Consider the following 15926-nt stretch of genomic DNA (forward strand, 5'->3'; position numbering starts at 1 on the left):
TCATGTTCAGATCAATCCTAGCCTTGGAATAATAAAATAAGAGAACAAAAAGAAAAACAGAGTAATTGAAAATGAAATAAATTTAATTTTACTATTCTAGATCTAAATTATTAAGATATGTTATGAGATGCTCCATGTGAAGGATACATTTCATACATAATTAATTATTACTAGAAAAAAGATTTTAGATCTCACTTTTGTTAAAATAAACATCAAATTTTAAATCTAAAGTGAATTTTCCGTTGGTGGAGGGATAGGGCAAAAAATTGTACGTGGAACTTTAGACATCTATTTGTGTTTGAATTTTAAACATTGTTTTTGAAAAAATTGAAATTTAAAAACTCCAACTTTTACACGTGCGTTTTCATCCGAAGAATAGATAGACATCATTAAAAAAAGTGATGTGTAAGGTCTTTTTTTCTAGTGATATATGATTATAATTCATGTATTCTACACCTTCTACAATTTCATAGTCCTTTGAAGTACATGCAATAATTTGTTACATGGAATACTAACCGTTGACACAGAGATGACAAGATTAATTATATCCTAAAAGAGTAGGGAAATTGAGCACTGCTTACTAATTGTGAGATGTCTAGTATTCTTGTTAGGCTTAGACTTCAAAAGGCAAGACAGTATCAAAAGGGACCGTTTCCCGATGAGAGTGAGCTTGGCCCAACCTTTCATTACTGGGGTTGCGCACCCGAGGCGAATTTTTTAATATATATATTGTATTTTCGAATAGGATTTTCTTAATGCTTTTTTGCTTTGTGAGGTTCTGTGTAGCCGCAAACAAAGAGTCTGTAATCTTTATCGTTCATAGTGAATTTTTTCTCTCTCCCCTCCGTGGATGTAGACAATTTGTCGAACCATGAAAATTTTGTGTGTTCGTTTTTGTTTTTTTATTTTTTCTCTTGTTAAGTTTCCACACAAGACCACTTTTGTACCACTAGGATACCACCATTCTAACCAGCTTGGACTCTAACAATGAGCTAAATGTGAAAGCACATTGAGCACCAATGGAAGTGGTATGATCACGAGTAAATCATGAGAAGCAATAATAATAATAAGAAAAATGCAAATCAAAATAAAGATAACACAATACATAATTTACTTGATTCGGCAAGATTGCTTATATCCACCGGTGATTATAAGTTCTTTCACTATTTCTTCACAAAACAGGATTGCAAACTCTCAATTAGACTTCTTCTCAATAAAATTGAACATTTCCCTCATGACATTCTTAAAACGAGTTTATAAGAAGTTTCCCTTGGTGTACAGTCCATTCTGCCAATATAATACCACCAACATAATACAAGGCACAAATATAACAGGCAGTTTTAAATTCTCATTCAATGGGAGTTAAGAAGATGTGATGATCCTCCAAACATCGTCTCATAGTTGTGACTCGTCGTCCAATGGGTTTAATCTAAAACATCTCTGAGTCTAGACATCAACTTCTCATTAAATGATTGTATACCACTCAATTGACATACAATTCAAGGGAATTTTTTTAATTAATGATATAATTAGATAGTTATGATGATCCAAGTAGCTCGATTACAAGTACTTACAAGGGCTTTGTGCAAACTTCGCCTATTATTTTTTAACTGCATCGCCCCGTTATTTGCTCAGTGACGTAGAAACAAAATCAAATACTAATGGAATTTTTAATTGATGATCAAACTAGCCATTGGGGATTACTAGAATTTACACAAGCCTAATAAAGTCAAAGTCAATGCTTCAAACCAAACCTTAGTTTACTTATCGAAGTCAAATACAAATGAATGTTAGGTGACAGACTAAAATATAAAATATAAAACAAAGAAAAAGGAAGAATTTTGACTTTGAGCTTTGAAATATATGTAGGATTGAACAAGCTGACTTGTGATTGCTTAATAGGTTACAGCGGTAGCTACTTGCTCCACGTCTGAATTGTTAGCAAATATCAGCTTAATTAGTACTAAACTTACATTTCACATACTTCCTCTTTGTTCTACTTGATCTAAACTCATTAGATCCGTACACTTTTCTTTGTAATTCTAGCTTTTGTCGACCTACTCTTTAGTTTTATGTTATTGGGTTCCATAATATATAGTAGCAAACCACGAAGTGCTACAAACTACTTAACTAGTCCGAGGTTCAGTTCATAGTGGGTTTATCAAATAGATCAAACCTAACAAACCCCTTTATTTTGGTAAATTTTAGAGATGCCTGTATGGTTTGATCTATATTAGAGATAATCCTTATTTTAGAAATCCTGAGATTAGGCTAATATTGAAGATACCCTTTTGTTTTCAAACTGACAATATTCTCTGACTTGAGACTTCTTTTATGAGATTAACATAAATGACTTAAATATCCGTCATAGACTAACTCTATGAACATGATTCGTTTAAGAGTGGCAAACCACGAACCCGAATTTGAACCATACGAATCAAAGAATCAGATAATAACATACTTTCATCTACTAATACTATTTCTTTTGCAAGTAATTACACCAATCCATGTGCTATATTGAATATGCATTGTTACTTCATCGATGATTAGGGCAAACAAACATAAATGAAAAGTCAACTAAAAGTAAGCAGAATCTCTTTTTTTTTTTCTTCTCGATTTGTTTTCACACTGGTCAGAACCATTGTGAAGGCCAAGGAAAATTACATTGATTAAAGGGAGATAGGTAGATGGGAAACTTGGCTATTATGTTCCCTCGAGTAAAAGACTTAAATTAGACAATAAAAAAATCGAGATAGAGTTAAGGTCTCGGGGTCTTAAGTGTAAAGTCTATAAATGTGTTTCCCATATACCAAACCCCTATGCATGTCAAGATTGTTGAACTCATAAAACTTCACATTTCATATATTAACTTGACAAAAGTCTACATTAAAGTATTTTATGTTCATTGATGATACACATGATCCGACATTTTGTAAATAACATGACAATGAAGCTTCCAAATAAGCATGTTTTACAACCAAGGTTTAAAATCTCATTTGGTTTCAATGTTTCGGATTCGTTAAAAACTGAAACGAAATCAAAATATTTATGAAACATTTGAATTAAATCTCTCAGACGATACCCAAGTCAAGAGGTGTGTCCTTATTTTGAAAATACAAGGATTTTAATAATATTACCTAAATATCTAGAAGATTGTCATAAATTTATTAGTCTTTGAAAAGATATTGTGGTCAAGGGCATGGAACTGGGTTAAAAACTTGTGCTCCAAAAACAAAAAACAAACAAACAACAAAAAACAGAGAAAACAAAGGAGAAGAAGAAGAGTAGGAGGAGAGTGAAAAGGAACTGACCTAAAAGACTTGCTCCACCACTTTTTTAACACTGACAATCAAGCTCAAATATATATATATATATATATATATATTAGAAAAATTCTATTTAATATGAGTTTTTACATGAAATCTACAAGTCTGTGATATTGGATTGCTCATAGTAATCATTCATGTACACCCAACGACCCTTAGTAAGATTTGAGATATTACTAATTTAGTCATGGCAGCATAATTCATAAAGTAAGGTTTGTTCAAGTAACAAACTTAATAAAGTAAATGAATTTTTGTAATAAAATTACAACAGGTAGGTCTGTCCTGTAAATCTCTCTAAAATTAATTCTTTAATATGTTTATTTTTCGTCTTAATCTTTTTTTTTTTTTACCACTTTTTATATGCATATATCATCATTAGTGGAGTGGTAATAATGGAAGGGAAGATAAATTTGGATTAAAGAATTATTATTAAAAAAAAAAAAATTGGTGCATGTAGGATTTACTTGTATATTTTTTGTGGTGATTTGATGTTCTAGGTAAACCTACCAATGATTCTCACATTAGCATAAAAAAATCATCATAGTAGTGGCCTAGTGAGTGGGCATATTTATAGTTTTATAAAGAATTAAGGGATTTTGACCATTTTAGTCACAGAAAAACGTAGAAATTTTAGTTTTACCTATGATTTGGGAGTTCAAATGTTTGGTAATGATCTCAAGTCACATCAATATGATCGACAATATTGACAGTAGAAGTGCCCCGACCATTTTTTTAAAGTTTTAAATCATAATTTTCTTTTTCTTTACTTATGTATTTTTCATGTTAAAATCGTAGAAGAATATTTTTGGGCAACACCAATTATAAGCAAGGAAAATAAAAAATGCTGATGTAACATTCAAATTGACATTGTTTCTCTTGTTGCTGACATGGATGTATCTATGGAATCATAGATGCTTTTCATCGAGATATGAGTGAAAAACATCTATGGTTATGTGTGCACCTCCACATCAGCACTGTGAGAATCGATGTCAATTTTAATGTTACTCTAGCAAGACTCTTAAGAGAATGATTTTAAATCATTTTGTTAAAATAAAATAAAAAATAAAAAATAAAAAAAAATTCCGTGGAGAGAATGAGCTTTGAATTTTGAAACTTACCTTTATTTGGGTTTATAATTCTCTAGTCAACGCGAAGGAAATATTAGACTTGCTCTTAACAGTGATTCCACTCACGCAATTTATTTATCAAATTATACCAAATTCTCAACCAATTTTTCTTCTATTCCAATTGACTATGAAAGAGATTTCTACCACGCTAATTAAATTTGGTATAAGAGCCACAATCTTAGAATTTAATTTCAACCATAAAAAACAAAAATAAATTATAATAATACAAATCCATCTTTCGTTTTATACTTTGATTGGGTTAAGAGAAGTAGAGAGATGAGAAACCCATTAAAAGAATAGAAGAGAAGAAAGAGAAACTCGGTATCTCTCAATCATGTTTGGAATGACAGGAGAGAATTTGGGACAATTTTGAAATTATAAAATGTCTTAAAGGAGGGGCAGAGTTGTATTTATAAAATATTTTAAAAGGATTTCTCTTCATTTCGCTCAAATCTCTCCACGATTGGAAAGAAAACTCAATGTGTTTCTCTTTTCTCCGATTCTCTTCTCTCCCCACTTAACAATCTAAATGAGAGAAATGAAGAGAAACTTATTTATTTATTTTTCTCGTCTCCATTTCTCTCAATCAAAATATAGCGTTAAGCAAAAGTTTGCACCATTTTCAAACTTTCTCTTGTACCCTTGCACCACATTTTCAGCCAGTCAAAGTCAGTATCTAGCCTTCATTCCAGAGTTCAACCGTGAGACACTAGCCATTGGCTTGTGTATTGGGTTTTCTTAAAACCCTTTGTTATTCTTTAATGGACGAAGAAGTTATAGGCCATCTTTGGGGAAAAAAACTAGGCCTAAAACCCAATTCCCATCAGGATTTCACCCGGCCCAGATACTTTGAATTCTAGAACGGGCCTAGTCTATTATCAAATACTAGAATATTCTTTTCGTATAGAAAAGCAATTTGGGGTTTCACATAATTAAGATTGACCAATCACAAGATGAAACATGTATTTAGGATATCCTTAATTTACAAAAATACCCACATTTGGGAAACTCTCAGTACATGCAGCATTCTATAATTAGTCAATCTAAGATTTCATGAAATCTTGGATTGACTTTTCTGCGGAAAAAAAATCTCATCAAATACTTACTATCTGGTTGACCCCAACAGGCAATGAGTATGAAGTGTTAAGCAAATGAGTATGAAGTATTAATAAAAACAAAGAAAAAATTTCCACCTCTGTGTGTCTAGTATCTTAAGCCAAACCTACGTTACCAAATTTGTTCATCACTTCATCATGTACCAAACCGCGAATAAGTATGAAGTGTTCAAATTCGTGATTTAGTTCATTTTGGGCTCTTGGAATTCCACGAACCACGTATCAAAAGACTTGTGAATCCAATCGTTGTGGTTTGTTAAATTTTTAGTAATTAGATTTGGTAAATTCAATAATATTCTAGTGAAACCGGAATTGGGATACTCACACTTTTATGGGAAAATCGGAAGTCTGTGTGAGTAGACACGGCACGACACGGCCTTCCAAGCAAAGCTTTCTTGAACTGGTTGGGCTGATTCCTTCTTGTAACCAGGCAATTTTAGTAATCTGTATCATGTCATTCCTTATTGTGTTTGAGTCAATTTGTAGTACAAATATATTGTTCTTGTGGAATTACATTTTCATCTTTCATCCATCGCTTATCAGCAACTTCACCACCTTTCGCCACTATTCCTCCGCCCTTTTCCGAGCATTCAACTATTAAGCATAGGCCACTGGCTTGTGCATTGGGATGTCTGGAGACCTTCTCTATTTTAAGACCCCATACGTTGAACGACAATAAATTATTGAGCTTTAATTGTGCTAAAGACAATTACTAGGACAAAATTAAAGCCCATATTGCCATTGAACACACATTTTTTCATCTCATATTGTGGTTTTGCTTGCATTAGAAAAGCACCCACCCATGATGACTTGGTAACTGACATTGTTGACATGAAACAGGCTGAACCATAGTCTTAAAAAACTTCATTTTTTTTCTAAAATTCTTGTTTAAAGCACGTTTTATACCCCTAACAATTAGAACAACAACAACAACAAAAAAAAGGATTTTACGTTTTAAAAGCATTTTTTATGTTTTAAATTAAAAAAAAAAATGTCTGTAATAGGGCTTAGACACATAGGTCGTGCGTTCAAATCCAGCTTAGTCATAAAAGAAAAAATAATAATAAAAGAGTAGTGTGACAAGAACACTGCACAAAGCTCATTTTCCATCTATATCAGCTAGGCCTATTTTCGGCTTGTAGCCTAAGCAATAAGTGACTGATCATTAATACTTTAGTGGGCCTGAAAGAGTGTCCATGCATGGGGACCATGTCTTGTAGAAAAAGCAAGAACTGGGCTATGTCTTCATGGGGTAATGGGCCTGAAAGAGTCTCCATGCGGGCATAAAGGAAATATGGGGTTTTGTAGGTATCCAAACACCAAACAAGGGGGGACCATTGCTTTTAAAAATAGAGTCAACTCGAAGCAGAGTTGGCTCTGGTCGATTGGGTTTCTAGTGTTCTCCACTTTGAGCTTGTTCGAACAAATTTGCGGAGTCAACTCGCTAATCAGGCTGAATCACTTGGAAATTCACCAAATCAAATTAGAAATTCGAACAACTTAAATATGCAGTTAGAATCATGGTTTTAAAATTTGGTTTGTCATTCCTCTATTTCATGGATTAGACCGAATTGTCTTGGACGAGATAGACCATTTAACTCCGTTAATAATTATTTATTTATTTAGATATATTTGTATGAAAATAATTATATCTTTTTTTTATATAAAATAAATTAGTTTAGAAGATGTTTGATCTTAAAATTATATTTTATTTAAACAATATGAATTTAAATACTAAAAAAAATAATTATTTTAAGTAAAATATATAAAATCCCAATTGACTTGGCTGAGTTTTCTTGACAAAATCTTGTCCAAGTCATCTTTTTTAACTCACAAGATATGGAGCAATTGGGACACCATGCCTATCCGTCTTGTTCACAAATGATACCAAGATGACTCAAGCAAGTCGTCCCGTCTTGGGTGAGATTTGAAACCAACGTTAGAACTAATATTGAATCTTTTAAACCCTTTTTGAGGGTTGCTATTGACACCCTAACTTCTACTTATTAACCCCAAAAAAAAAAAAAATTAAGTCATTGGCTAAGAATAAGTTAAAGTTGGGGTGCCTCTCTCTCTCTCTCTCTTGCTTAGATATCTATTTGCTAGATTTAAGATTTTATGAGTCTAACCTAATTGTAAACAATTGTTATAGTTGTTTGAATGTGTTATTTGTAGTCTTTGAATGTTGTGTTTTAATCTTTCATTAGGTTCTCATAAATAATTTAATAAATTGGGATGTAAAGATATTTCCTTAGTAGAGAAATGCTAGACTCAACCCGTTCCATCGACCTAGCCATTGGGGAATTACAAATTCCCAAAAAAATATGTATCTCTAGGAAAATGTATATTAATCCTTAAAAGATCAAAAATAGTCTTCAGGAAATTTGTATTATTTTCCACAAATCCCAATTGTCATGTTGATGGACAACCGAGTCCAGCTTTGAAATGGGTAGGCCACTTCGAAATTTTGAAAAAACCCTTATTGTTACAAGATATGCGGTGTTTTGAATTTATTTCATGCCTCTACAAATTTGCAAAAATTTGAAGTACCTCCTTGAAAATGCTACGTGTAATTCAATGAAGATGTTTCATCAAAGTTTTTTTCCCTGGACAATATGGTTTGAGGCAAGAAATGTCCTTTTTATAAAGAAAATTGGAATATTGGGATGCTAGGGATTTCCAAAGAAAATGCAAAACTCATCTCTAATCAAATATATTTTGTTCCTAAGATCCTATAGGTCATGTTTATGAGCGCCTTATCAGTTGGTTTATGAAAGAAAACTAGAAAGTCCTTTTGTACATTATTGGCGACACATGTGTAAAGAGAGATTTATGGGACAGATCCAACTGTTGTATTTTTATTAAAAATTTCTTTTTATAAAGTTATGACATTTCCAAGAGAACCTTACTTTATGAAGTTTACCCATGAAATGACTTTATCAAGTTTAATATTGGAGTGGGGATCGAGCTCATAAGAGTAATGCTGGGGTGACACAGGGATTTACTGTGATTCTCACCTTTCTAACGCGAAGGTGGTTACATAATCATAAATGCTTTTTGCTCGTATCTCGATGAAATACATTTATGACTATCACATCAATGCAATGAAAAACAAAGTCCCCCCAAGAATTTTCTAGCTCGAGTAATGCTGGGTGATACATGGATTTATTGTGATTCTCACATTTCTAACGTGGAGATGATCACATAATCGTAGATATTATTTTACTTGTATCACGTGAAATGCATCTATAACTCATAAAGAGATTAATTTGTTACTAAACATATCTTGAAGTGGATCCTAACCTCATTGTGTGGTATCCAATAAATAAATCATCATTTTGATTTAGTTAAAAATTTGGGAGTTTGATAATCATCCTTTTCAAATACCTTCACTCGAGTTGAAAAATGACTTTTTCTTGAATTCCTTTTTATGAAATCTAGAAATCTGTGGTGTTGGGTTTTCAATTTAATAATCCATGTGGTCCAATGATTTTTAGTTCGATTTGAAATCTTGCTAAATTTTTGTGTCTGGTTCATAAAGTAAGGTTTGTTAATTAGTAAAGGAGTTTCCGTAATAAAATTGGAAAAGAAAGATCTGCTCTGTAAATCTCTCTGCAAAGTATCCAAATAATGGACAAAGTCAAAGGCAATAAGGAATCTGACAATGACACTTACTTCAGAAACTTCAACACTTTAAAATCTAGATGCGAGTTCAGAATAGAACCATTACTCCATCCTCCAACAACCACCCAATCTCCTCTCTTTCTCTTCATCAACTCAAACAAAACCCTCTCTCTCTCTCTCTCTCTCTCTCTCTCTCAACAGAATCCACAATGTATAATCCCAAAACAACATCCCAAATCCTATTTTCTCTCCTTACCATCTCAACCATCCTATTACTTCTATTTCCCACAATAACACCACTCCAAAACACTCCAAAACCCACCAAAACCACACCATTTCACCTCCACAAACACCTTCAAATCGCTCACTCAACTTGTGAAGGCACCTTATACCCAGAACTCTGTGTTTCAACTCTCTCTTCCTTCCCTGACCTCTCTTCCAAAACAGTCCCACAAATCATCTCTTCCACTGTCAATCACACTGTTCATGTCGTCCATACCTCCGCTTCTAACTGCACTGGAATCGAAAAAACCCACAAGAAGCTAAACCCACTTGAAAAGAGAGCTCTAGAAGACTGTCTAGAGCTCTTCCAAGACACCATTGCTGAGCTTCACTCAGCTCTGTCTGATCTATCAAAATCAAACAAAAGCTCCCCTTCAAAGCACTACCACGACTTACAGACCTTGTTCAGTGCTGCCATGACAAATCAGTACACGTGTCTTGATGGGTTTGCTTATAGTGGTGAACATGTGAGAAAAATAATCGAAGATGGCTTGTATAAAATATCACAGTTAGTTAGTAACTCTCTTGTGATGCTCAAGAAGATACCCAACATGAAGTCGAACAAGAAGGATGATGAGGTATTTCCGGAGTACGGTAATATGGTGGATGGGTTTCCAAAATGGGTGTCTCAGAAAGATCGACGGTTGTTACAATCCTCGATTAACGAGACAAAGTTTGATTTGGTGGTGGCGAAGGATGGGAGTGGGAACTTTACAACGATTAGTGAAGCTGTAGCTGCGGCACCTAATTCGACTAAGGAGAGATTTGTCATTTATATAAAGGCAGGGGCATATTTGGAAAATGTGGAGGTTGTGAGGAAGAAGACAACGTTGATGTTCGTCGGTGATGGTATTGAGAAGACAGTGGTGAAGGCTAATCGGAATGTCATTGATGGGTGGACTACTTTCAGATCTGCTACCGTCGGTAAGGGAGCTTTTAAAAAAAATTGTTATTCCGGCGTTTTCCTAAGTTATTCGGTGCTTCGTGTGTCAGCATATTTAAATGGCATCTGGGCCTACAACACCTAAAATTAAGGTATCAACGATTGTTGTCTTTTGATACGGTACATTTTAGTCTAACTGGCACATTTGCCTTCATTCACGCGTGGAATAGTGATAGTATGATTCTCACACGTGGCATACTCAATCGACTCCCCTGACGTGGGGTGTTCTAGAACCATAGAATTTTTGACTCGGGATACTCAAGCATACATCCCCATAAATCTAATCCTGTTGTGAATCCCGATGAAAGGAAATCTATGGATCTTACAAATCCCACGTCACGTCAGGTGAGTCGATTGAGTATGCCACGTGGATGAGTCCGATTATCACGACTCTTCACGGGTAACATATGGGAGCAATAAGTGGCAGCAGACTTTGTGGGTCCACCTGATTGACCACCAAAATCCCTTTGCATGTGGATTTAAGGTCCTACGACGTTGGACACTGAGTATCCAACGAACCACTGTAACGGTCTAATGGGACGGGGCTCACCCTAGCGATCAGAGGTGTTTAAGATCTCTAGAATTTTCTTCTATTTAATTCTGGGTTGGACAATAATTTTCCTTTTTTTATTTATAATTTTCAAATAAAGAGACATAGGTGTGATAGTTAAATGATGGTTAAAATATGGTTGAGCTAGGAAGATCTTCCTAGGGATTCCCAAAATTGTATTGATGTCTAGGAGACCCAGGTTTCCCTCCCATCTTAAAGCATTTCCAGCCCTTACTTAGTAAAACAATCACTTTTAACGTTCAAGTCCTTAATCAAATCTAATATCAAACTGATTTTTACACAAATTAAGACTCAAATCCAGGGAGAGTTTGAATTTTACTCAGATTCCAACGGTAAAAATATGACCGTTAGAATTTGAATAACATATGGGAACAAAAAGTGGCATAGTAGACTGACTATATGTGTCACAAGGGTCCACCTGGTTTGACCCACCAAAGTTCTTTTGCAAGTTGTGGATTAAGGTTCAACGATGTTGGACACTTAATATCCAACGAACTTCATTAATGACCTAATTATAGGAAGGGAAATAGCCCTAGGGATTAGTTAATGTAAGATCTAGAGAAATATATGCTTTCTCAATTCTGGGTTGGCTAAGAAGTTTCCTTTTCATTTAAAATATTCAAAGATTGGTAGAGGTGTGCGTGTGATAAGTAAAATAAGGGTAATGGAGCATCAAAAGTATGGTTGAACTGGGAAGATCTTCCTAGGGATTCGTTTTGCTAGGAAACCTGTGTTTTTCCTTCCATCCTAGTTTTTTCAAAGAAATAGCTGTGTCTGTTTCTTTGAACTATTAACTCCAGAACAGGAGACATTAATTTCTCTTTTAGGATTATTATTCTTAGCGATTTCCCAACGGATCCCTAGGATGGATCATGTGTTTCATCCTTTCCATCTAAGACTAAGACTAAACCCCCAATCTATGACTTAGAAATAAAGCTGTATAGCGTGTCGTCTAGTACTACGCAAGGTTGCCAGTTGCCTACCCCAACTTTCGATAGGGATCAATCATAAGTTAGTGGGACCCACATAGATTCCCTCAAGAATAAAAACAGAGAGCTGCTATTGCCACACCAATTCCTATCTAAAGAATTGGACACAATTGGTGTGGTGTTAGTAAAATTTGGTGTGGCAAAAGTAACTCTCTAAAAATAAATGAATTTTATCAGGTGCTTGCAACGTAGTTGCAATTTGGTTTTTATTGACTTTTAGCAACTCTGTCCAAATAATGAACTAAATTGGTGGGGGCTTTAAGTATTCTTTCAATTTTTTTTATATATTTTTTTATGGATGGCAACTTTTGTGCACCAAAGTCGTTAAGTGGTCATAAATATCTCTTATTAGTTAGAAAGCTGACCGGGCAATCTTCATCTTTTTTTTATCTTGTGTCCATCTTTTTCTAGTGATCAATTCTTGGCATAGAATATCTTTTGAGTCTGAATGTGGGATCAATTATTTTTTTTTTTTAAAAGCATATATGCTTCCTACACAATTCTATGTCACGAAAGTGCGATATGAGGTACAATCTTGAGGTTACTTTAACATTATTCATTATTTTATTGTTTAGACCAATGTTTATATCTACAAGAAGTTTAACTGATTCCTAGCAAGGTTTTAAAACTAGTTTTGACGTCTCGTCTATGAACGAGATCAAGTCGTCTCAGACGAGATATCCGATTTATTTGAATCGTCTTAGATGAGATTTAACAAAATGCCTTAGAATTAGAACAAACCATATCTTTGAAACGACTTGTCAACTAGTCTTGTTGGTAACGATACCGAGACAACTTGGACGGGTCGTTTGGTCTTACATATTGGACAATCAAGAAGCATGGATGAAGAAGTTGAGATGGATGAATGGACACATTAAGAAAGGTAAAATTGGAGTTGAATCAAATCGTGAAAAAAGTACAAGCCACGGTAGGTGATTAGTTAAGAAAAAATGATTAAGATGATTCGAATCATGTGTAACAAAAATTGATTACGGCATTAATTAGAAAGATTATGGTTTTAAACATAATGGAATTGATGAACAAGATTATGTTTTCATGTTTCCATACGTCTTAGGCTCAATACTTCACTTGTTGTACATTTATCATAGCTGACATTATATTTGATCTCATACAGCTGTGGTTGGAGATGGATTCATCGCTCGAGATATGACCTTCGAGAACTCAGCAGGGCCTAGTAAACATCAAGCAGTGGCCCTAAGAAGCGGTTCAGATCTTTCTGCTTTTTATCGTTGTAGCTTCGTTGGTTACCAAGATACTCTATACGTCCATTCTCTTCGACAATTTTACAAAGAATGTGACGTGTACGGTACAATTGACTTCATATTTGGAAATGCAGCTGTTGTATTACAAGACTGTAATTTATACGCTCGAAAGCCAAATCCCAATCAGAAAAACATCTTCACTGCTCAAGGAAGAGAAGACCCAAACCAAAACACCGGGATTTCAATCTTGTCTAGCAAAGTTACTGCTGCAGCCGATCTCATCCCAGTAAAATCTTCGTTTGAGACGTACTTGGGTCGACCATGGAAACAATATTCTAGGACTGTTTTCATACATTCGTATCTCGATGATCTAATCAATCCTGCTGGATGGTTAGAATGGGAAGGTGATTTTGCTCTAACTACTCTTTACTATGGAGAGTACATGAACAGAGGTCCTGGTTCAAATACAACTAAAAGGGTTAAATGGCCTGGTTATAGAGTCATCAACAGCTCTACAGAGGCAAATCAGTTTTCGGTAGCGGCTTTTATACAGGGAAATGAGTGGTTACCCGCCACTAAGATTCCATTCAATCCTAATTTGAGCTAAAAAAGTTTGTCTAGCCTCGTCCGCATTTTGCGTTATCGATGAATCCTGTTAAGGATGCCATATTATGCTAATGTATTTGTAAGAATTGCTTCATGATTCTGTCATAATTGGATTATTTAGATCAGTTATTACTACTACATGAAAAGCATTGAATAAGTAGTCCAATTCGTAATCAGATCGTATACAATCATGGACTTTTGCATAAGTTGCACATCTTCTTCTAGCCATAAGAACGCTAATTGTTGCAATTTCTGTACAATGTTACATATATAACTACCAAACAAAGGTGAGCGTAGAGAATTTCTTGTGGGAAACAACAATAACAATCAAAATAAAGTGCAAATCAAAGAACAGAGAAAATGACAGAATTTTTGTGGTTTGGCAAGACTGCCTATGTTACAAGTTTATTGCTTCCATGAAAATAAAAGTTATAATCTCTAAATCTCACTGCCTAAAGAAAGACTATAAATCCCTCGTAGGAATCCTAAATCGAGTTTGCCACGAATTTATTGCTCATACATAATAAATGAAATTACCATCAATGAAAGTCAAGAACATAACTGTGAGCTACTTAGCGAGGTTGAGCTCAAGGGCACAAGCACATACATGTATAGTTATTACCCAAGCCCACTGCGCCTAGCACGGATATTTGGCACCAGTTCCCTCTTGTTCATGAAGTTCATGCCACTTATAAACGCTTGTTATGACCTGAAAGATGTAAATCTTCTAATTGAGTTGGATTTTTCGTTGATTTTAAACAGCATAAATGGGGGGGGGGGGGGGGGGGGGGGTACTAACTTTGTTATAGTTAGTCAATCCTCCAACAGCGTAGTCTGAAGAAAGCATTCCCTTGATTTCTAGAAAATGATAGTTGGGAGATAGATTAGCCCTGCTTCATGTTGGTGTTGTAAACCTATAAGGGTTTCATTCCTTAATACTTTTTTTTTTTTTTTGATTGATCAATACATACTTATTTGCTTGCTTTGCAAAAAAAAAAAAAAATGCAATAACAGATGCTTTTCATAAAGACTACTTGTGAATTTGATCTTCTATGTCAGAATTGCCTAATTCAGTGGTTAAGGCAGTCTATGTTGATGATTTGATGAGGTTTCCTAGCCTCATTTCTTTGCAATTCAAGCACATAGAGGTCGCTCGTGTCTTTAAACGTTATTTGCCTAATCCTAATATGATTCACGCGGGGTATGCAAATGGGTTGGTGACAAACATGTTATAGGATGTTGTAGAGGCAAATCCAAGTCTTACCTCAAACTACTTAGCTCTGCTACTCCAAGAAGATGCTTCTTGCTCCATCTTGATGGAACCGGCGTGGTATCTGCCAATAATCCTCTGACAATCAAGTTAGAATTGCAAGAAAGATTGAATGAACAGGTTACAATTTCATTCAGAATCTAATTACGGGAAATCACGTAATTACAGGGATCCTAAACCCAAATTAGAACCCTTCACTTTGCGCCCCTGGATCCTTGGGATCTCTCCTAGGATCTTGGAGCTTTATTCATGCAATATGGGAATATGCGAATACAACAATCAGTTCTGCCCTGACTGCTTTCTATCCCTACTCTAAGTACCACTAGTCTCTAGCCATTATCTTTGTGCTCTCCAACCCAGCTCTTCACCAGGGCGGCAGGGCACATGTAACGTCTCGATGAAATACTAATTTTACCCTCTACAGATGTAATGGAGTTCAATATCTCTCTTATTTCGTATTGTTTTTACATTAACATAAATATAGATCTAATAATCATGATTGTATATCCAATCAAGAAGAGAATAATAATATTTTCTAATTTGAAAATGCTATAGAAATTTGAATTTCCTGTGTACTAAACACCAGGTATAAAATATTGTTTCATAAAAAGTCACTATGACTATTGCCCCAATAATCTCGATTCAAATGGATCGCTTAGACAATTCGTTCATGTAATTTGGCAGGGCTGCACCCTTTAGGGTGGACACTATCCTCCAATGGTTAACTTTGAGAGATGCCTCCATTCACAGTCATCTGCTAATACACTTGATGGTGATAGTGATAATTATCATGATGATGATGTCAAAAGATGACCTCAATTGTATAAATTTTCTTAGGACGGCTGGGTCT

General features: G+C 34.7%; 1 protein-coding gene across 1 annotated transcript; it reads left to right on the plus strand.

The window, feature by feature from the left end:
- Positions 1 to 9290: 9290 nt before the first annotated feature.
- LOC147383442 (Plant invertase/pectin methylesterase inhibitor superfamily) lies at positions 9291 to 13987 on the plus strand. Its single transcript, XM_086428340.1, has 2 exons — positions 9291 to 10398; positions 13113 to 13987. The coding sequence occupies exons 1-2, from the start codon at positions 9402 to 9404 to the stop codon at positions 13805 to 13807; spliced, it is 1692 nt and encodes a 563-aa protein (XP_086284466.1). The 5' UTR covers positions 9291 to 9401; the 3' UTR covers positions 13808 to 13987.
- Positions 13988 to 15926: the final 1939 nt, after the last annotated feature.

This window comes from Akebia trifoliata, chromosome 16, assembly GCF_017979445.1.
Source record: "Akebia trifoliata isolate Shusen 1 chromosome 16, ASM1797944v1, whole genome shotgun sequence".
NCBI lineage: Eukaryota > Viridiplantae > Streptophyta > Magnoliopsida > Ranunculales > Lardizabalaceae > Akebia > Akebia trifoliata.